This window comes from Diaphorina citri, unplaced genomic scaffold (assembly GCF_000475195.1).
Source record: "Diaphorina citri unplaced genomic scaffold, Diaci psyllid genome assembly version 1.1 scaffold850, whole genome shotgun sequence".
Classification (NCBI taxonomy): Eukaryota; Metazoa; Arthropoda; class Insecta; order Hemiptera; family Psyllidae; genus Diaphorina; species Diaphorina citri.
In genome coordinates, this window is record NW_007378282.1 from 33,699 (window position 1) to 55,026 (window position 21,328).

At 40.6% G+C, this 21,328-nt stretch overlaps 1 protein-coding gene across 2 annotated transcripts in view; it reads left to right on the top strand.

Annotated features, from left to right (window-relative positions):
* The first annotated feature begins 2,268 nt into the window (after window positions 1-2,268).
* LOC103512548 (serine/threonine-protein phosphatase 2B catalytic subunit 3) overlaps window positions 2,269-21,328 on the top strand; it is a 64,032-nt gene continuing 44,972 nt past the window's right edge. Inside the window, exon 1 of one of the 2 annotated variants that reach the window (XM_026825987.1) lies at window positions 2,269-2,307. In XM_026825987.1, coding sequence (XP_026681788.1) covers window positions 2,301-2,307 — 7 coding nt within the window. In that variant the 5' untranslated portion in view covers window positions 2,269-2,300. Of the gene's footprint in view, window positions 2,308-2,456; window positions 2,505-21,328 lie in introns of those variants that run through there. The other variant, XM_026825989.1, reaches the window with a different exon arrangement.

Genomic DNA, 21,328 nt, shown 5'->3' on the forward strand with positions numbered 1-21,328 from the left:
TTGAAACAGATTCTCGTAAAAAGTAAAATAATAAAGTCTACTAAATTAACACTACAACACTACTTCAGTTTCTTTAATAATGTTGGTACCACTGAAAGAAAGGCTTTTCCCCATCAGTGGGCCTTGTGGCATGCTTAGGCTTTTCACGCTCCATTGAAGAACATTGTTTCATCTTGAATGAAGAACAGAGTTTGTGCTTTTTTAATTACTTTCACTGTCTATTGATGTCGTCGGTTCTGTGTTTTCTCAGGAAGAAAACTCCATAGTAGAAAGGTTTAGGGAACCTGCAACAACGTCCAACATGTCTTTGTATCGAATGCAAACAAATGTGGGAACCCTCATCTTTGAACCCATACCATGTGGGGAAAGTTGAAAGAAAGCATTTAAAACAAACGAATTTTAGGCTCGTTTGATTGAGAATTTTCTCTTCATATGCGACGAAGGACAATTTGGATAAAATTTCCAATGGATTTCGCACGCTGAACCAAAAAAAGAGGATGGTTTCCTATCTTTCTTAAAAGCAAGAAACTTCTACATATGAGAAATATACCCTGCCATGGTTACCTTCTGGCAATTTCTGGGTGTTTGGGTTTCCTTTGTTAAGGAATCGAATTTCGAGTTGTTCAATGACGGGATGTAAGGAATGACTTGTGCTTTCACGATCAATACACTGACTAATATTCAACACCAAAACATTAGCAATTTGGCAGCTAAATTTCCCCAATGACATTTCCCTTTGTTAAAAGTAACAAAGCAGAAAGAAAATATCGACAAATTTTCATATTTGTCTGGTCGTGATGTAATGATTCAATATTCATCAATTGCCAAAACAATAACAACAACAATAGTGTGGCCAACAACAAGAAACACAAGACATCACAATGTGAATAATGCGACGTTCCAAAAATATGAAATGAGTTACATACAACATACAATCTACAATAATGATGATATGGAAATGTCGACCCATTGTTGTTCGATGGGCCGTGATTTTGAATGGAAATATGGGACAAGCAAGGTGTGACCATAGACGGAAGTTTCCTCGGTAAACGCTGGATTTAGCAAGTTGGGATATCTTGGGATTGAGATCAACTGAGGATTGACAATGTATACCGAATACCCTAATAGTCATTTCGATCCAGGATTGAACTCATCCCAAGATCATTTTCCTGAAGGAATTCCCAGACTGATGTTGAAGGGGTCACCACTCGGCACCCCCAAACAGCAAGGGATTTTAAACAGGACTAAGGTCGAGTTTTACCACCGTGGATTGTCTCAGGATTGAGTTCAAGCCGAGTTTGACCTGGGGTATTAAGTATAGGGAAATCCTCGTTTCATCTCAATCCCGAGTTGGTAAACCCCAGCATAAGTGTGGCCTTGTCTCTTCTTTCTGGTTTGGTACCTTTCCTGGTTATCTACAAGATGCAAGATGTTACTAAGTTTTCACAAAATTTGTCGAGTATACCCGGGATCCCCCACTTACACTATATCAGCCTCGATTTCCTCTTGTATGAAAATTTTCCCCGGGACATCGCAGGTTAAAGAGAGTGGTGGTGTTCTTTATTATTTTATTTTATATTTTTTAATGTTTGGAATATTTTCGAGAGGGAGAAAACTAGTTACTAGAATGGATGGTATCAAAGGGGAGGGAAGGGAGGATAGAATGAGGGAGGTAACTAGTTACGAAAGTAACAAAACGGGAGGGAAGAGAAATTGGGTAGAGAGAGAATATGTGACATAATGTGTGACAATCATCAATGAACAAAGTTTCCATTAGACATTCTCTCTCTCTCTTCTCCCTCTCTCTCTTCTCTCTCTCCTCTCTCTTCTCTCTCTCTCTCTTCTCTCTCTCTTCTCTCTCTCTTCTCTCTCTCTTCTCTCTCTTCTCTCTCTCTTCTCTCTCTTCTCTCTCTTCTCTCTCTCTTCTCTCTCTTCTCTCTCTCTTCTCTCTCTCTTCTCTCTCTCTTCTCTCTCTCTCTCTCTCTACTCCTTTCTTCTTTGAAAATAAAATTGGGGCTTTGGTGTAGTAGTTGAGCCCCAAAGCCTCGGTGTCGATTAAAAAAGGGCGCATTTGTTTAATTGGGCCCCATCGAATTGCCCGCTCCTAAAGAATAAAAAAATCTAATGTAATAATGAGATTTTAGATTGGAAATTTCCTCCCTCGTCTACGAATACACGAACGTACGTTTTGTGTAATAGCAGGATGTAATTTTCCGTATAATTTCTGTATATTTTCGCATACGTACGTCCCTAATGTGTTCCCAATTCCAAAATATAGCTTCTGATAATGATAACTAGTGATGAACAGTAAGTTTTTTGGCTTATATTTATGTTAGATTAGTCATATTTGAACAGAATTAAGTAGAAGAGAACCATCCTTAAGACAATTCTCCTTATCGATGGTTATTTTTTGCTTAATGCAGCCCATTTATTTTACATTTAAATAACTTTGGAAACCCCAATTCCAAAATATAGCTTCTGATAATGATAACTAGTGATGAACAGTAAGTTTTTTGGCTTATAATTATGTTAGATTAGTCATATTTGAACAGAATTAAGTAGAAAAGAACCATCCTTAAGACAATTCTCCTTATCGATGGTTATTTTTTGCTTAATGCAGCCCATTTATTTTACATTTAAATAACTTTGGAAAAATGCATATACATTCAAATAACTCACACTCAATAAAGCTTACGCTGATGATTTATGAATTGCCAATGTGCAGACTTGGCTTAGCTAATCTCATCTGGTTGCATGGCTTAAAAAAATAAAATAAAAACAAATAAAGAGATTACGAGGGTTTCTGGATTTCCTATGTCAGCATTTCCAAATGTTTCCACAGCTTCATTTCGTAGTGCCCTTTTTCGGATGCCCTTGTCTCATAAATCACCTCTGTGTTGTTAGCTGTGACACAATGGATCATGGAATACGGATGTACATACCTCGTTACTCGCTGTATATTAGAGTTTTTCTTGTTTTGTTTTTTACACACAGCTAGGTATTTTATTTACCCTGGGAACAATAAATTGGTAAGGATTATTGTGAAACTAGCTGCTATCCAGGGTTTTTTCAATACTTCATTCCGGAGAAGGATGGTTTGTACTGGTGTGGAATCGAGTCATATTTGTTTCTGCATCACAATAATTGCTTATCTTTCAGGACTTTATAACAATAAGAATGGTTTTCACCAACCTTCTTTTAAGCCCCTAGCAGCCTGTTATAACAGGCTATAGCTATAGCTTGGTCTTAGTCAAATGGTGAAACCGGCCATAAGGAATTTTCATTGTGTCGAACATTGATAGACGTTTGTCACAAATATCGTTCCCCAGTTAATACACCAAGATCTTACTGGACTTGGACTCGAACCACCAACCTCCTGGTTCGAAGTCCAGATATAAATAACAATAACAGCAATACCTACTTGGACAGAAGAGAGGAAGTTGAGATTCTAGAGCGCCTAAAGCCCATACATATACATTCAAATAACTCACACTCAATAAAGCTGACGCTGATGATTTATGGATTGCCAATGTGCAGACTTGGCTTAGCTAATCTCATCTGGTTTCATGGCTTAAAAAAATAAAATAAAAATAAATAAAGAGATTACGAGGGTTTCTGGATTTCCTATGTCAGCATTTCCAAATGTTTCCACAGCTTCATTTCGTAGTGCCCTTTTTCGGATGCCCTTGTCTCATAAATCACCTCTGTGTTGTTAGCTGTGACACAATGGATCATGGAATACGGATGTACATACCTACTCGTTACTCGCTGTATATTAGTGTTTTTCTTGTTTTGTTTTTTTACACACAGCTACAGCTACGTATTTTATTTACCCTGGGAACAATAAATTGGTAAGGATTTTTGTGAAACTAGCCGCTATCCAGGGTTTTTTCAATACCTACTTCATTCCGGAGAAGGATGGTTTGTACTGGTGTGGAATCGAGTCATATTTGTTTCTGCATCACAATAATTGCTCATCTTTCAGGGCTTTATAACAATAAGAATTAATGGTTTTCACCAACCTTCTTTTAAGCCCCTAGCAGGGCCTAGCAGCCTGTTATAACAGGCTGTAGCTATAGCTTTAAGAGCCCTATTAAGCCTATACATAGAAGTCAAATGGAACTTTGTCAAATTGTGAAACCGAAACCGGCCATAAGGAATTTTCATTGTGTCGAACATTGATAGATGTTTGTCACAAATATCGTTCCCCAGTTAATACACCAAGATCTTATATCTGGACTTGGACTCGAACCACCAACCTCCTGATTCGAAGTCCAGATATAAATAACAATAACAGCAATACCTACTTGGACAGAAGAGAGGAAGTTGAGATTCTAGAGCGCCTAAAGCCCATTATCAGCATTTACCCTTGTGTAGGAAGCTAATTTATGTACTTACCACCTATGTATATATTGTATATGCATACTTATGTATGCTAGGTGTAAATTATGTATTCAGCCGTTATGAATCATGTAAATGTGTAGGTGAGAGAAGGGAGGGGCAAAATGGAGGTGGAGGTGAAAGTGAAAATGGAGGTGGAGGCGAAAGCGGAAGTGGAGGTGAAAGTGGAACCCAACCCAACCTAACTTAACCCAACCCAACCCAACCTAACCTAACCCAACCCAACCCAACCTAATCTAACCTAACTTAACCCAACCCAACCTAACCTAACCTAACCCAACCCAACCTAACCTAGCCTAACCCAACCCAACCCAACCCAACCTAATCTAACCTAACTTAACCTAACCTAACCTATTGGAAGTGGAGGTGAAAATGGAGGTGGAGATGAAAGTGGAGATGGAGGTAAAAGGGAAGGCAAAAGTGGAGGTGGAAGTGAAAGTGGAGACGAAAATGGAGGTGGAGGTGAAAGTGGAGGTGAAAAGAGAGGTGGAGGCAAATTCTGGTTTGTGTTGTGAATAGTAGAGAGAAAAGGAGTGAAAGAAAAAGGAGATAGGAGCAGGGAAAAAGAGGGGGGAGGAGAAAAAAGAAAGGCAAAAAGAAAATGGAAAAGAAGAGCACAGAAAAAGGAAAGGAGAGAAGGGAAGAGAGGATTATAAAACTGAAGAAGGAAGGAAAATAATAAGAGAGGAGAGGCGATTTTTTTTTTTTTTTTTTTTTTTTTTTTAATTAAAATTCCTTGTGGCTTTCAGTTAAATTTCAGACCAAAGTTTACCTACATAGACTGAAATCTCACGTCATACACACTTACCTAACATTCCTTGTGGCTTTCAATTAAATTTCAGACCAAAGTTTACCTAATACATAGACTGAAATCTCACGTCCTACACACTTACCTAACTAGCAGGTAACAGGTACCTCGCTAAGTAGGAAAGTGCATAAGTATTAGGGTACCTTTGCTAAGTACTATGATGAGAAGGAAATAATACTGTGGTGTGCTTAGGGTAGGGGGTGCGGGGGGTTGGGTACGTACTTTGTAAAATTGAAGTGTTGTATTCAAGAACGGCCAAAATACGGGAATTGATTTCCGAGTAAAACGGTTTGAACTTTTTGATTTCCATTGAATACTAGGTATTGGGAGGAGTTTATGTTTGGCTGTGCAAATGTCAGCCCAAAGCTATCACCTAAGGGCTGATTGAGAGGCGGACGAAAAACGCCGTCTGCACACGGAAAAAGGTTGATGTCTTTGTGAATAATTGAGATATGAACATGAACCCTTTTGGGACTGACATTCAACATAAAATCCGTCCTACCCACATAATGGGCCCTAAGCTAAGCAGGGTTGTGTTTGTGTCCCTCTTACAGATAAGCTTTCAATAACGTTTGTTGTACGGGACAAAACAAACTTTCCTTATCCTATAGGAAGGAAAGTAATGTAATCGGGTCAAATTTTCGATGGTCAGATTTTAGTGTGTTGTACGGGACAAAACAAGATTCATTTTCACATGTTGACCGAAGCCGTATGTATGGGAATTTCTTTGTCCCTCGTCCCTCCTCATGGGACTAAATAGTCTGACATCCCTCCCCCTTTTCTCTCTCCTCCCTTCGTTCTATCCTCTTTCTCTCCCTCTTCTTTTCTCTCTCTCTTCCTTTCGCCATACCTTCTTTCTTTCTCCCCTTTTCGTCATTCACTCCTTCATCCCTTCTCTTTCTTTCTCTCTCCCTTTCGTCCTATCCCCTTTCACTCCTTCTCCTTTTTTCTCCTTCTCACTCCTCTCCACCTGTTTCTGTACCTCCTAATCTTTTCCTACCCCTCCTATTTGTCTCCTTCCCTCCTTCCGTTTTCTCTACCTCCCTGTCTTGCATCTCCCCTTCTCCTCTTCCTCTCCCTTCTTTACTCTCTGAATACTTCTTCCCCCCCTTCTCTTTTCTACATATTACCTTTTTCCCATCCCTATCTTTGTCTATAATATCATCGTTCTATTTGTTTCCTCCTCTCCCACATTTTCTCTTTATATGTATCTTCTTTGCTATCTGTTTTACCTCCCCTCTAATTTTCCTCCTCTCCCCTGTCATGGGACTAAATAGCCTGACATCCCTCTCCCTTTTAGTCCCTTCGTTTCCCTCCTCTTTCTCTCGTTCTCCTTTTCTCTCTCTCTTCCTTTCGCCATACCTTCTTTCTTTCTCCCCCTTTCGTTATTCACTCCTTCATCCCTTCTCTTTCTTTCTCTCTCCCTTTCGTCCTATATCCTCTTTCACTCATTCTCTTTTTTTCTCCTTCTCACTCCTCTCCATCTGTTTCTGTACCTCTTAATCTTTTCCTACCCCTCCCATTTCCCCTACATCTCTCTCCCCTCCTCTCCCTACCCCACCCATTTGTCTCCTTCCCTCCTTCCGTTTTCTCCACCTCCCTGTCTTGCATTCTCCCCTTCTCCTCTTCCTCTCCCTTCTTCATTCTCTCAATACTTCTTCCCCCCTTCTCTTTTCTACATGTTACCTTTTTCCCCTCCCTATCTTTATCTATCTCATCGTTCTATTTGTTTCCTCCTCTCCCACATTTTCTCTTTATATGTATCTCCTTCTGCTACCTGTTTTGCCTCCCCTCTAATTTTCCTCCTCTCCCCTCCCTCATCTTTATCATATTCTCTCGTCTAATCGTGCGAACGGCGAACTTTTCAAGGATACTCCCCTTCTCCTCTTCCTCTCCCTTCTTTACTCTCTGAATACTTCTTCCCCCCCTTCTCTTTTCTACATATTACCTTTTTCCCCTCCCTATCTTTGTCTATCTCATCGTTCTCTTTGTTTCCTCCTCTCCCACATTTTCTCTTTATATGTATCTTCTTTGCTATCTGTTTTACCTCCCCTCTAATTTTCCTCCTCTCCCCTCCCTCATCTTTATCATATTCTCTCGTCTAATCGTGCGAACGGCGAACTTTTCAAGGATAAGCTAATTAAATTTCCTCCCTCCCGTGCTAAATATTTGCAATCTATTTCTAAACGCATTTCGCAGCTTTATTACTTAGTTCATTAGTTTCAGGGGAAATTTTTGAAAATTTACCTTCTTGTTTTTTGAAGACCAAATTTCATCCATGAACTGCTGAGTATTGTGTTTACAAGCTACATCTCATGCCTGGTTGGGTGACCGGCTAGGTCAAGCATTTCATGCTGCTGTACAATGTAGAGTGTAGACATTACAATGTATTGTTTAAAATGTTAAACCAACAAAACTGGTTTTAACCGAAATGTCTGGTTTAAGTGACGATACCATGGTTCTAAAAAAAAAAAAAAAAAACCTTTTCCCTGGATGAGATAGTATAGCTTTGAGGAAATGGGAAAAACAAGGAGGAGAGAAAGCTCGAGGGGAAGACAGAGGTAAAAAGGGGAAGAAAGAGCTTTTGGCCAAGTTTGCTACAAATGCTACACAAGAGTGTAATCGATATACATTGCGAGAAGATTGTAACGGGGTTTTCTTCTGTTCCTGCCCTTCCCTTGCTTTATCCTGTTTGCCTTACACCTTCCTCTACCCTACTTCATGTCAGGTTACCCCAATACCACCTATCCCAGATCTTTTATCTTGTTTTACTTTAATATTCTTATGCCTCCATACTCACTCCTTTATAAGATATAGTTTTTTACCTGCTTAGGTATCAACTACTACTACTATACAGCCATCACAGACCACGAGGATCCTTGACTTCATTCACAACGCCCCTCCATTGGTTCCTGTCCTGTGCCATCTCTGTCCACTGATTAGGATGGTCCACCCCTAATTCTTCCAGGATGGTGGTCACTCCATCTTCCCACTTGGGTGCTTAGGTATCAATGTTAAAAAAAAAAAAAAAAAAAAAAAAAAAAAACCCCTTTTCCCCCCCCCAAAACACTAATAAAAAAAAAAAAAAAAAAAAAAAAAAAAAAAAAAAACTCCTTATTCCTCCCTCAATACACTTAATTTAGGGTGCATTCACGACTTCATTGGAAGGTCACTTCAGTGGGGTATTTTAAAACTGTGAGCAGGCACAATGGGGTCCGAATTCGCGGAGATTGGGGTTCGAATCCCAACAGCAAACAATTTAATCATTTTATCCCTTTGCAAACTGTTGTAATTTGTCCTGAGACTCACGAGTCAACCTTGTTGGTGAGTTTGTGAGTATGGAAGAAATATAGGAAGGACGAAAGAGAGAAATAGTTAAAGGAAAAAGGAAAGAGAGAAAGGAAGAGATAGAGATAGGAAGAAAGAGAGAAGGAAAGAGAGAAAGAAAGGAAGGGAGAAAGGAAGAGAGAGAGGAAGAGAGAGAGGAAGAGAGCAAGGAAGAGAGAGAGGAAGAGAGAGAGAGAGAGGAAGAGAAGAGAGAAAGGAAAGAGAGAAAGGAAGAGGGAAAGGAAGAGAGGGAGAGAGAGAGAGAGAGAGAGAGAGAGAGAGAGAGAGAGAGACTCTCTGGAAGACGAGCTAGACTTTTTTCTTTCGTTCTCTTTTCATATTGATTTTACCTTGTACGTGATATTCCCCTATTTCCTCCTCCTTCTCCTCTCCATTCCCTTCCTCTTTTATCTTCACCTCCCCCTCCATCCTCTTTTCTGCGCGAATTCTCGACAGGTAATAAAAAATAATATAATTCTAAGGATTAAAGATAATATAATAATAATCTTCCCAACGCATTTTCCCCATCTATTTGTTCAATTTGTACAACATTTCCAGGCATCGCATCGGCAGAGATGGTAACGTTTGCAATTTTGCAGTCACCGTGCTATTTTTTCTTCCAGCTTCCACTGATTGGAAGATTGGAACGCAAACTTTCATCACCTTCTCCGAGCATTTTATGGGAAAATCCCGTGTGGAACAGAGCACAAGATTCCCTTTTCCTTGTGCATTCTTACGGGACATTTTCAATTCATTTTTAAAATAAGGAATAAAAATGGACTTTTGAAATAAAAAACTACCCAAAATTAATTGTTTTCATTATTTCTTATCTTTTCTATTAGGAAATTTAATAAAACTTCAAGTAGTAATGAAAAAAGGTCAAAAATTTCATGTGTTGCGCTAATTTTGACGCGGAGTGTAGTTACTTACCTCCCTCATTCGTTCCCTCCTCCCTCCCCTTTGATACCATCCTTTCTAGTTACGTAGTTATCTCCCTCTCGTTCCTTCCCTCCCTTCCTCTCCCCTCCCTTTGTTGCTATCCACTCTGGTAACTAGTTACCTCCCTCATTCGTTCCCTCTGAGACTCACGAGTCAATCTTGTTGGTGAGTTTGTGAGTATGGAAGAAATATAGGAAGGACGAAAGAGAGAAATAGTTAAAGGAAAAAGGAAGAAGGAAAGAGAGAAAGGAAGAGATGAAGAGGAGAAAGGAAGAGAGAGAGGAAAGAGAAGAGAGAAAGGAAAGAGAAGAGAGAAAGGAAGAGGGAAAGGAAGAGAGAGAGAGAGAAAGGAAGAGAGAGAGAGAGAAAGGAAGAGAGAGAGAGAGAGAGAGAGAGAGAGAGAGAGAGAGAGAGAGAGAGAGACTCTGGAAGACGAGCTAGACTTTTTTCTTTCGTTCTCTTTTCATATTGATTTTACCTTGTACGTGATATTCCCCTATTTCCTCCTTCTCCTCTCCATTCCCTTCCTCTTTTATCTCCGCCTCCCCCTCTATCCTCTTTTCTGCGCGAATTCTCGACAGGTAATAAAAAATAATATAATTCTAAGGATTAAAGATAATATAATAATAATCTTCCCAACATCCTTTTCTCCTTCACAATTCTTTCTCTTCTCTTCTTTTCTCGTCTCTTTCTTCTTCGTCCTTCTCCTTTGCGTCTCCGTCTCTTCTTTTCCGTTTTCACCCTCCTCCCTCGTTATTCCTCTTCACATTCTCCCAGCTATTTTTCTCTCGTTTCTCTTCCTTTTCTTCTCTCCTGTCGTCTTCTTATAATTTTTCAATATTCGCATTTTTTTTTTATCTCTCCATTTCTCCAACGAACGTCCTCTCCCCCTATCCCAGATCTTCAGAAAGTTCTCTCCTCCTACCCCATTCTGATATGATGGCGGGATTGGGAACTAATCTCTCTGTCGTTTTGTCTTGTTCTCCTTCACAATTCTTTCTCTTCTCTTCTCGTCCTTCTCCTTACATCTCCGTCTCTTCTCTTCCGTTTTCACCCTCCTCCCTCGTTATTTCTCTTCACATTCTCCCAGCTATTTTTCTCTCGTTTCTCTCTTCCTTTTCTTCTCTCCTGTCGTCTTTTTATAATTTTTCAATATTCGCATTTTTTTTTTATCTCTCCATTTCTCCAACGAAAGTCCTCTCCTCCTATCCCAGATCTTCAGAAAGTTCTCTCCTCCTACCCCATTCTGATATGATGGCGGGATTGGGAACTAATCTCTCTGTCGTTTTGTCGGGATGTGTCGTGACAGATGGGATCTGATGGGATTAGTGGCACTTGATTTCCCCCCTCCATTCCGTCTAAATTTAGACGCGATTCTCTTCTTTCTCCCTGTTGAAATTTATCGTCAGCTGAATGTCACTTATTGAAAGGTGACAATGGGATATTCAATTTATCGTTGTTATTAAATACGAAAAGAATCAAAATAAGTACAAAACTTGGGAATCATATCAGTTGAACGTAATTTAGAATCATATCAGCTATCAGGTATACGTAATTAGGTGTTTCTCTATCGAATTATGTATTTCATATTGATTTCCTGCCTTGACCCAAAGGAACTTTTTCGCAAGCTTTTATAATATGTACCTACAATCTCTAACGTCATTTTAACTTGGGAAATTGTTGGCCTCACGTTATATTTTGGTGGTTGGCAAAATGTATAGGTTGGTGCGCTGTCTGACTGTTGGCCAACAGTTCCCGAACGGTGGGCCAAAAGTTCCAAAACTGTTTGTTGTTATTAAATACGGGAAGAATCAAAACAAGTATAGAACTTGGGAATCATATCAGTTGAACGTAATTTAGAAATTAGAATCATATCAGCTATCAGGTATACGTAATTAAGTGTTTCTCTATCGAATTATGTATTTCATATTGATTTCCTGCCTTGACCCAAAAGGAACTTTTTCGTAAGCTTGTATAATATGTATATACCTAATTATTTTAACTTGGGAAATTGTTGGCCTCACGTTATATTCTGGTGGTTGGCAAAATGTATAGGTTGGTGCGCTGTCTGACTGTTGGCCAACAGTTCCCGAACGGTGGGCCAAAAGTTCCAAAACTGTTGAGCATTTAAACTTTAAAGACAGAACTATTGGGACTTCAACTGCTGTAGTCACTATACCTATGCAGACTATGCACTTCATTTCATTAATTCATAAAAAAAAAAATAAAAACTAATGGTCTCCTTCTTTCGTCTGTTTCAGGTAAGTGTGTTATCAGGATGTGATAACACTAATGTTATCACCTTATCAGTTATCATTAGAAGATGTGAACTTGTTATCAGTTATCACCGCGTCGGTTTCAAGAGTCAGGTATTTCTGTACTGTGGGATCTTTTTATGCATTTTATCACGTCATGTCTTAGGCCGGCCATTCACGTGGACGTGTGTGGCAGAAAAAGTCCGCGGAATTTAAAAAAAAAAAAAAAAAAAGCGACGTTTAAGCTGTGCCCATTTCCACACATGGCCGACGACGCCGAAAAAAAAAAAAAAAAAAATGCGACGTTTAAGCTGTGTCCATGTCCACACATGGTCGACGCCGTCGATCGACGAGGTGAATCGATGTTGTCGAGGCAGTGTGTGGTTTCAGCCGACGACGATTGACCATTGATCAACGGCGTCGACTATGTGTGGACACAACTTTAAACTGTGAACCTTTTATGCCACTCACGTTCAGTTTGCCTGAGAGGCCTAGGTCTAAACGTGAATAGCCGGCCTTTAAAATGACAAAATCAGGGATTTCCAGTACACCAAGTATGAAGTTTTGATCTTTTGATACTTTGTTATTAACACAGCAGACTGTGGGAAGGAATTTTCTTCGTTTTAGGTGGTGAAGGTCCTCCTTTTTGTTCTTCCTTAATTTGCGTAAAATGTCGCCAGGTATTTTAATCTGCGTGTTCTTGATTGTAGCTTGGAAAGCTTTTGAATCTCGGTCATGTTTTTGGGCGGCTTAACAAAGCTTCAATACGATCAGGTGCGAATTTCTTTAAGGTTTAGTTACAACTTACTCGACTGTTTCGAGTTTGGCGAATTCCCCTTACAAATTTTTTGGTGGGTAATTGTTGGTCCTACGATATATCATAAGGCGTTATATCGTAAGACCAACAATCACCCAACCATTGATCTTGTTAGGTTCGAGACCCTGATGAATTTTATTGTGTGTTCGACTGTTTCGAGTTTGGCGAATTCACCTTACAAAATTTTTGGTGGGTAATTGTTGGTCCTACGATAATTATATCATAAGGCGTTATATCGTAAGACCAACAATCACCCAACCATTGATCTTGTTAGGTTCGAGACCCTGATGAATTTTATTGTGTGGAAAAGACGATTCCCGCCCAGGGCGGATTTTGTCCTAAACATATCAGGTTCGTTCTCGGAACGGTTGTTTTTCTTCTATTCCGTCTTCATTCTCTCTTCGCTTCGGGAAGATATTTTGACTGTACTTTGGCTGGAACGTGACCTGCATTATGGTGGGAACTGCACAACAAGGAGAAAGATAAGGGAAAGAATGTCCCCATTATTCAAAGGGAACCATGCTTGAAAGATACTTTGGCAATGAGCGGGAAATGTCAACACAATTAATTTCACGTAAGACTTAAGGGACCATGGCAAAATGTAAACAAAGGACCACAGAGGGATTTACTATTTGAAAGCTCTCGCTTTGTCGCCTCTTGATTGGCTGCGTGCTGAGCTTTACGACCCGACCGTTGTAAGAACGTCGAAAGCTGTTTCATATAAGGAAATCGGTTCTTTGTGGGGGTTTTTCTATGCTTTAATTTAAACTAAGCAATAGTGACGGAAAAGAAGCATAGATAAGGATTAGGGTTAAGATTCCAATATTGTAAAAAAGAAAATAAATATATAAATTAAAAATAATAGAAAGCGAGCTGTTTGAAAGCTCTCGCTTTGTCGCCTCTTGATTGGCTGCGTGCTGAGCTTTACGACCCGACCATTGTTGTAAGAACGTCGAAAGCTGTTTCATAAGGATATCGGTTCTTTGTGGGGGTTTTTCTAGGCTTTAATTTAAACTAAGCAATAGTGACGGAATAGAAGCATAGATAAGGATTAGGGTTAAGATTCCAATATTGTAAAAAAGAAAATAAATAAATTAAAAATAATAGTAATAATTGAATGAAATTGTTCTTTACCAAAAGGAATGATAAGTGTTTGAAGAAGGGTCCAACGAAAATTGTTGGTATCTGTTTGTCATCCAGGAGATTTTTCTCTTCAGTATAAATACACAATACTCACTCACTTTCCTGCTTTTACTCTGTGCCCCTCGAAAACTTGTTTTCATTTTTACCTACTTATATATTTCCAAAGTTTGTCCAAGTTTTCATGTTTGCGAGAGTGGCGAGAAGAACACCTGATGCCTCGGGTCGTCTCGCATATAACATGTGATGATGACCTGATGGCTTTCTGCAGTGTGTTGGCAAAAGTTTTGATCCTTGAACAGTTCAAATTGAACTTTAGGTGAATTTTTCGTCTTGACAAGGATTCGTAAAAACTGAAAGAAGAATGAACCTGTGCAAATGTTTTAAAAATTGATTGTTGTTTGCTTTGCTTTCTGTGTCCGTGAGATAGGCATAGCACCTAATCGCACAATCGAGAATTTTTTTAATAAACTAGACCTCGATCTACTTGATCAAATTAAAATCAACGGTGTGAGCAGACCCACGAACCAGGACAAATTTGGTGCTCTTTTACCTGTCTCCAAAGGGAACAAAATCTACCACGAACTTTTGATGAATTTTTCGTCTTGACAAGGATTCGTGAAAACTGAAAGAAGAATAAACCTGTGCAAATGTTTTAAAAATTGATTGTTTGCTTTGCTTTCTGTGTCCGTGAGATAGGCATAGCACCTAATCGCACAATCGAGAAATTCTTTAATAAACTGGACCTCGATCTAATTGATCGAATTAAAATCAACGGTGTGAGCAGACCCACGAACCAGGACAAATTTGGTGCTCTTTTACCTCTCTCCAAAGGGAACAAAATCTACCACGCATTTCGAGTTTTAGAAAGCAATTCGCGTCCCAGTAAATCCTGCGCTCTGCGGGCCGTTTTTTACGTGGAATGATCGGCAAAGTTCCTTGTTATTTCCCAGGATATGATGATAGTGATGTGGTGGTAATGGAGGTTTTGGATGACTTTATGACAAACTTTTTTGATACCTACTACCGATGGTGATCTCATTTATAATGAGTTACACTCGGACCCTGTATTCTGTATCGTGACACAGTTCTGTCCCTGTATTATTTATTATTTTGTCACACTCTGGTTCACAATAACATTTTTGACCTATTTTGTGCTCGTAGAGCCTTTTTTTCTGTCTCGCCTGCAAACCGTGTGAGAGTTTGGAGAAAGACAGGTAGGGGGACGGTTTTGGTGGAATCTGAGGGGTTTTAAGCGGAGAAAAAGAGGTAAAGAGACAGAAGAAAGGGGATAAAGTCTTGGAGATGGGAGCGGCTGTATGTACATATACCTATATGGAGTATATGGGGTTAGTGGAGTATTGTGAAAGGAATCGGGGTGGGTGGAAGGCGAGAGGTTTTAAGAGAGGAAAAGGTAGGAAAGACACTGGGAGGAAGATTTGGTACATGGGAGGCATTTGGAGGAATGTGTATGGGGTTGGTGAAGGAATATAAGAGGTATTGAGGTAAGGAAGGAGAGGAAAAGATGGGAAGAAGTTTTCGGAGATTGGGATGGTGTGGAGGAAGGTATATGTTACACACTGTGTACTACACAGGAACACAGGGTCGTATTAAGAGGCGTCCCCCTCTCCCTCCCCCCCGGGCATAATTTTTCTCCTTTACTGTAGGCCAGACTCCGAGAATTTGGTAATAATAAAAGGGATAGGGACGGACTATTGTATTCGCTTCGGTGTCGTCTATGTGTCTGTCTGTCCCCATAGAAGGACTTATCCCAACCTGGTCGACCTATATATCAAATTAAAGGTCTTTTTACGAGGAACACGAAAGTAGTGGTGCAAATTTTGTCCAGAAAACCAAAAACTGTTTTTTGGGGGGATTTTTTTCACATTTTCTCCCACAAACCACGATCGAATAAACAATGGGCTAAAAAATTCCCGGAGGGACGGGTCCAGCTTGTTTTCTCAACCTTTGTCATTTTCTTTCTTTCATTCTTCTCCCTCCCTACCTTTCTAATTTATCTATTCTAGTTTCTTTTTCTTCATCCCGACCTGCGTTTTCCGTATCTTCCCCTCCTCCTTCTCTTCCTTTCTTTCCCCTCTTTTCCATCCATATTTCGTATCTCTTCTCTTTGTTCAGGTCTGTGTGTTTTTTTCCTTTTGAAAATTTTCAATGGGCGTCTACTTTTTCGTGTTGAATTCTTTCACCTTTATTTTTTTGTACAATTTGTAAATGTAAGTTCGCCTCTCTCTCCTCTTTCCTCTTTCTCTCTGTGTCTTATTTCTCTTTCTTTCTTTCTTTTCCTCTTTCCTGACTTCTTTCCTCCCTCCCGATTTTAAGCTCCCTTTCTCTCTTCTTCCTCCCTCCACCCTCCAGATTTATCCTCCCTATTCCTATTTTTCTCTCTTCCTTCTTTTCTTCCCTTTACTATTTTCTCTCTCACACCTCTACTTCAAAGCCGAGAGAACTATTCTCTCTTTCCTCCCCTTTCCCCATCTCTCTCTTTCTTCCTTTCTCAGATTCTCTTCCCTTATTTTTCTCTCTTCCTTGTTCACTCTCATTCTCGCACTCTTTTTCGTCTTCCTTCATTCTTTCTTCCTTTCTCAGATTCTCTTCCCTTATTTTTCTCTCTTCCTTGTTCACTCTCATTCTCGCACTCTTTTTCGTCTTCCTTCATTCATCCCTTATTTTTTTCTCTTCCTTGTTCACTCTCATTCTCGCACTCTTTTTCGTCTTCCTTCATTCCTCCCTCTCTCCTCTCCTCTTTTCCCTTTATTACTCTCTTCTCTTTCCCTTTTCCATCTCTCTCTTCCTTTCCCGTATTCTCTTCCCCTATTTCTCTCTCCTCTCCTTCCTTGTATCACTCCCATTCTCACTCTTTTTTCTCTTCTTCATTCCTTCCTCTTTCTCCTCTCCACTTTTTCCCTTCTGAGTTGGTAACTTAGTTTCGAACGGAGAAAAGTGTTTGAATGATGAAAATGTTACCAGGTGTGTGAGAAGTTGTGATGCGGTTAGTGTCACTCCTCTATCTCTCTCTTCCTTTCCCGTATTCTCTTCCCCTATTTCTCTCTCCTCTCCTTCCTTGTATCACTCTCATTCTCACTCTTCTTTCTCTTCTTCATTCCTTCCTCTTTCTCCTCTCCTCTTTTTCCCTTCTGAGTTGTTAACTTAGTTTATCACTCTCATTCTCACTCTTCTTTCTCTTCTTCATTCCTTCCTCTTTCTCCTCTCCTCTTTTTCCCTTCTGAGTTGTTAACTTAGTTTCGAACGGAGAAAAGTGTTTGAATGATGAAAATGTTACCAGGTGTGTGAGAAGTTGTGATGCGGTTAGTGTCACTCCTATGGAAATCAGTCGGTCCTCGAAATTTTGGGATTACCTCGATTTCGATTGAAAATGAATAGGTACCTAAAGGCGCGAACGACCCTGATGCATAAAACATAATTATAGCGCCCACATGTCTAATTATCTATGTCTACTTAGGGTCCTCTGACCTTATTTAGATTGCGGGAATAAATTGATTTAATTCAGGCTGGTATAATCTCTGTTTAAAGTTCCCCAGCCAGACTAAGGTGGTCGACTCCCTGTTAAACGTCCCCCAGCCAGACACCCTCTGCCAAACGTAAAAAAAAAGAAAAAAATCACCGTGCTTTACGGTTTCTAGTTCAACAGTAGTTCAGAGAAATTTTCTAATAGACCAGAAAACCACTATGCTAATTGAATTCCTGCCAGTCTGCCAGTAGTTCTAGCAAGAACTATCTGTCTCAGTAGACCACAATTATGCTAATGTCTTCAGATATAGAGCAACATTCCTTGTAAAGTTCATTATTACTTGAGCTGCCAGGTTTATCTCTCCAGTGTCACACTACCGTTTCCAACTCGAGATGACATTTGGTTGTCAGTGTCTAAATTCGAAGGGAAATCAGACGGTCCTCGAAATTTTGGGATTACCTCGATTTCGATTGAAAATGAATACCTAAAGGCGCGAACGACCATGATGCATGAAACATAATTATAGCGCCCATGTCTAATTACCTATGTCTACTTAGGGTCCTCTGACCTTATTTAGATTGCGGGAATAAATTGATTTTTCAGTCTCACCCTAACAGTATACGAGTAAATGAGGTATATTCCATTTTATTTGATGAGCAATTGGCAATTGAGTATCAAGAAGTTTAGACGAATACAGACTTTTCACATTAATCAGAAGCATCGACTTCCCAAGGCGTGATCCGTGTGATATGTCCTCAAATAATTCCCATATTTTTGTGTCCGAGTTGTTAGGAGCACTATCAACCTGGAGAAGCTGGGTTTGAATCCCGGCTACCTATGAAACAAAGGATTGAAATTATTCGGTCACAGGGGAATACTAAAGTTAGAAATATCTACCCTACTGAGGGCCGTATTTAGTTCACTGTTTGGACTCTTGCCTTCCCACCTTCAATAAAATCCTGGATACGAGCTGACTCTACTGCCATATAACTTGGACATGAGTGCATTTTTTCACAAACCTCTAACATCCTTGTTTTGAAATTAAGTGTTTCAAATAAAGTGGCTGACATTTTGTTGTCAGAGAGATTACCCAAGTATACGCCATAGACGAGAAATGGAGGATGCTCTTTTCATGGTTTTATTTCTTGTCCACATTGAGGAGGAAAGAGAGATAGGAAGGCAGAGGAAAGAGAGATAGGAAGGCAGAGGAAAGAGAGATAGGGAGGCAGACGAAAGAGAACCAAATGGAAGGGGGTTCTGGAGGGCAGATACATAGGTAGGAACGATTTGAAGGAATGTGGGAGGTAACAGAAATAGGACAGGTGGGGACTAGAGAGATGGGGAGTAGATATGGGGGTTGTTGGAGGGGTGTAGCTGGAAAGTATAGAAGTAAGGTGTATGTCAGACGGATAGAGGTGTGAAGGAAAGGGCATGAGAAGTAAGGTGTGTCAGACGGATACAGACAAGGAGAAAAGGGCAGAGGGAAGTGTATGACGGGAAAATTGTGGGAGGTATGATGGGAATTTAGGAATTCAGGGAGGTTCATGCATGGTTGGCAGCGAAGTGGGTAGTGTATTAGGGAAGGAGTTAGGGTATGAAGACAGGAGTAGTTAGGGGTAACAGGAGTGTAGAAGATATAGGGAGTTAAAAACGGGTAGACGGGTAGGTAAGAAGTGATGTAAAGGAGTGAACTTTGAAGTCTAAGGAAGTGAGATGGGAAGGTTCGGAGGGGTATTCAGGGATGTGATAAGGTGGGCAGAGAAAGAAGACTAGCAAGGGAGGTAGAAAGAGGTGTACTAGGTTCTAGGTAGGGAAGCATAATGGAAAGGTAGATAGGGTTTGATAGGAGGTAAGAGTAGTGGAAGGGAAGGGAAGACGGGAGAGATATGGAAGGTAAAGAAAGAAACAGATATGAGGGGTAAATGTTGGAAGGTGGATGTGAAGTAACAGATACAGGGGGTAAATGTTGGCAGATGAGAGGTTAGGTTGTGCGTGAAGGATACATCACATGATGCATGCCAAAATTACATCACATGCCAGGTTTACATCACATGCCAGGATTTTGAGTGGCTGCCTGCGAGGTGAAAATATGTTCCACATGTTTCATTTGAGAGAAAAAACTTCTTGGAGGGGAGGTAGCAATGGGTAAGATGGAAAGTAAAGGGGTGTTCTAGGTAGGGAAGTTTGGCAACTTGAGCAAGAGGGTAGGGAATGTAGGGATGAAAAATGTACATAGCTCTCACGAAGAAAAGAAAACAGGAGGGATACAGAAAGATGGGATGAGGAAAAAAGGGGAGGAGGAATGAAGTGGAAGAGGATGACTGGAGGACGAAGTCAAAGGTGGAGAAGAGGATGTGAAAAATGGAAACGTAGGTATGTATGGAGGAGAAGAAGTATACAGAAAGCTGGGATGAGCGAAAAAAGAGGAGGAGGAATGAAGGGGAAGAGGACTGGAGTTCGAAGAAGGTGGAGAGAGGATGTGAAAGATGGAAACGTAGGTATGTATGGAGGAGAAGACGAGGAATACAGAAAGCTCGGATGAGCGAAAAAAGGGAAGGAATGAAGTGGAAGAGGACAGATGAACGAAGTGAAAGGTGGAGGGAGGATGTGAAAGATGGAAGAGGTACCTATGTGATGAAAGAGAACCAAATGGAAGGGGGTTCTGGAGGGCAGATACATAGGTAGGAACGATTTGAGGGAATGTGGGAGGTAACAGGAATAGGACAGGTGGGGACTAGGGAGTAGATATGGGGGTTGTTGGAGGGGTGTAACTGGAAAGTAGAGAAGTAAGGTGTATGTCAGACGGATAGAGGTGTGAAGGAAAGGGCATGAGAAGTAAGGTGTATCAGACGGATACAGACAAGGAGAAAAGGGCAGAGGGAAGTGTATGACGGGAAAATTGTGGGAGGTATGATGTGAATTTAGGAATTCAGGGAGGTTCATGCATGGTTGGCAGCGAAGTGGGTAGTGTATTAGGGAAGGAGTTGGGGTATGAAGACAGGGGTAGTTAGGGGTAACAGGAGTGTAGAAGATGTAGGGAGTTTAAAACGGGTAGACAGGTAGGTAAGAAGTGATGGAAAGGAGTGAACTTTGAAGTCTAAGGAAGTGAGATGGGAAGGTTCGGAGGGGTATTTAGGGATGTGATAAGGTGGGCAGAGAAAGAAGACTAGCAAGGGAGATAAAAAGAGGTGTACTAGGTTCTAGATAGGGAAGCATAATGGAAAGGTAGATAGGGTTTCATAGGAGGTAAGAGTAGTGGAAGGGAAGGGAAGGGAAGACGGGGAGAGATATGGAAGGTAAAGAAAGTAACAGATACAGGGGGTAAATGTTGGCAGATGAGAGGTTAGGTTGTGCGTGAAGGATACATCACATGATGCATGCCAGAATTACATCACATGCCAGGTTTACATCACATGCCAGGATTTTGAGTGGCTGCCTGCGAGGTGAAAATATGTTCCACATGTTTCATTTGAGAGAAAAAACTTCTAGGAGGGGAGGTAGCAATGGGTAAGATGGAAAGTAAAGAGGTGTTCTAGGTAAGGGAAGTTTGGCAACTTGAGCAAGAGGGTAGGGAATGTAGGGATGAAAAATGTACATAGCTCTCACGAAGAAAAGAAAACAGGAGGGATACAGAAAGATCGGATGAGGAAAAAAGGGGAGGAGGAATGAAGTGGAAGAGGATGACTGGAGAACGAAGTCAAAGGTGGAGAGAGGATGTGAAAAATGGAAACGTAGATATGTATGGAGGAGAAGAAGTATACAGAAAGCTGGGATGAGCGAAAAAAGAGGAGGAGGAATGAAGGGACTGGAGTTCGAAGAAGGTGGAGAGAGGATGTGAAAGATGGAAACGTACGTATGTATGGAGGAGAAGACGAGGAATACAGAAGGCTCGGATGAGCGAAAAAGGGAAGGAATGAAGTGGAAGAGGACAGATGAACGAAGTGGAAGGTGGAGGGAGGATGTGAAAGATGGAAGAGGTACCTATGTACAGAGGAGAAGAGGGATGGATAAGAACTGGAGAAAGGGCAATGGGGAGGCATTCAAAAGGAAGGTATTAAGTGAAAGAGGATGAAGAGAGAAGAGTAAGGAGATTTGAGACGGGAAAAAAAAACTAAGGTAGGAAGGTTGGAACGAAAACTTTTCTCTCCCGCGTC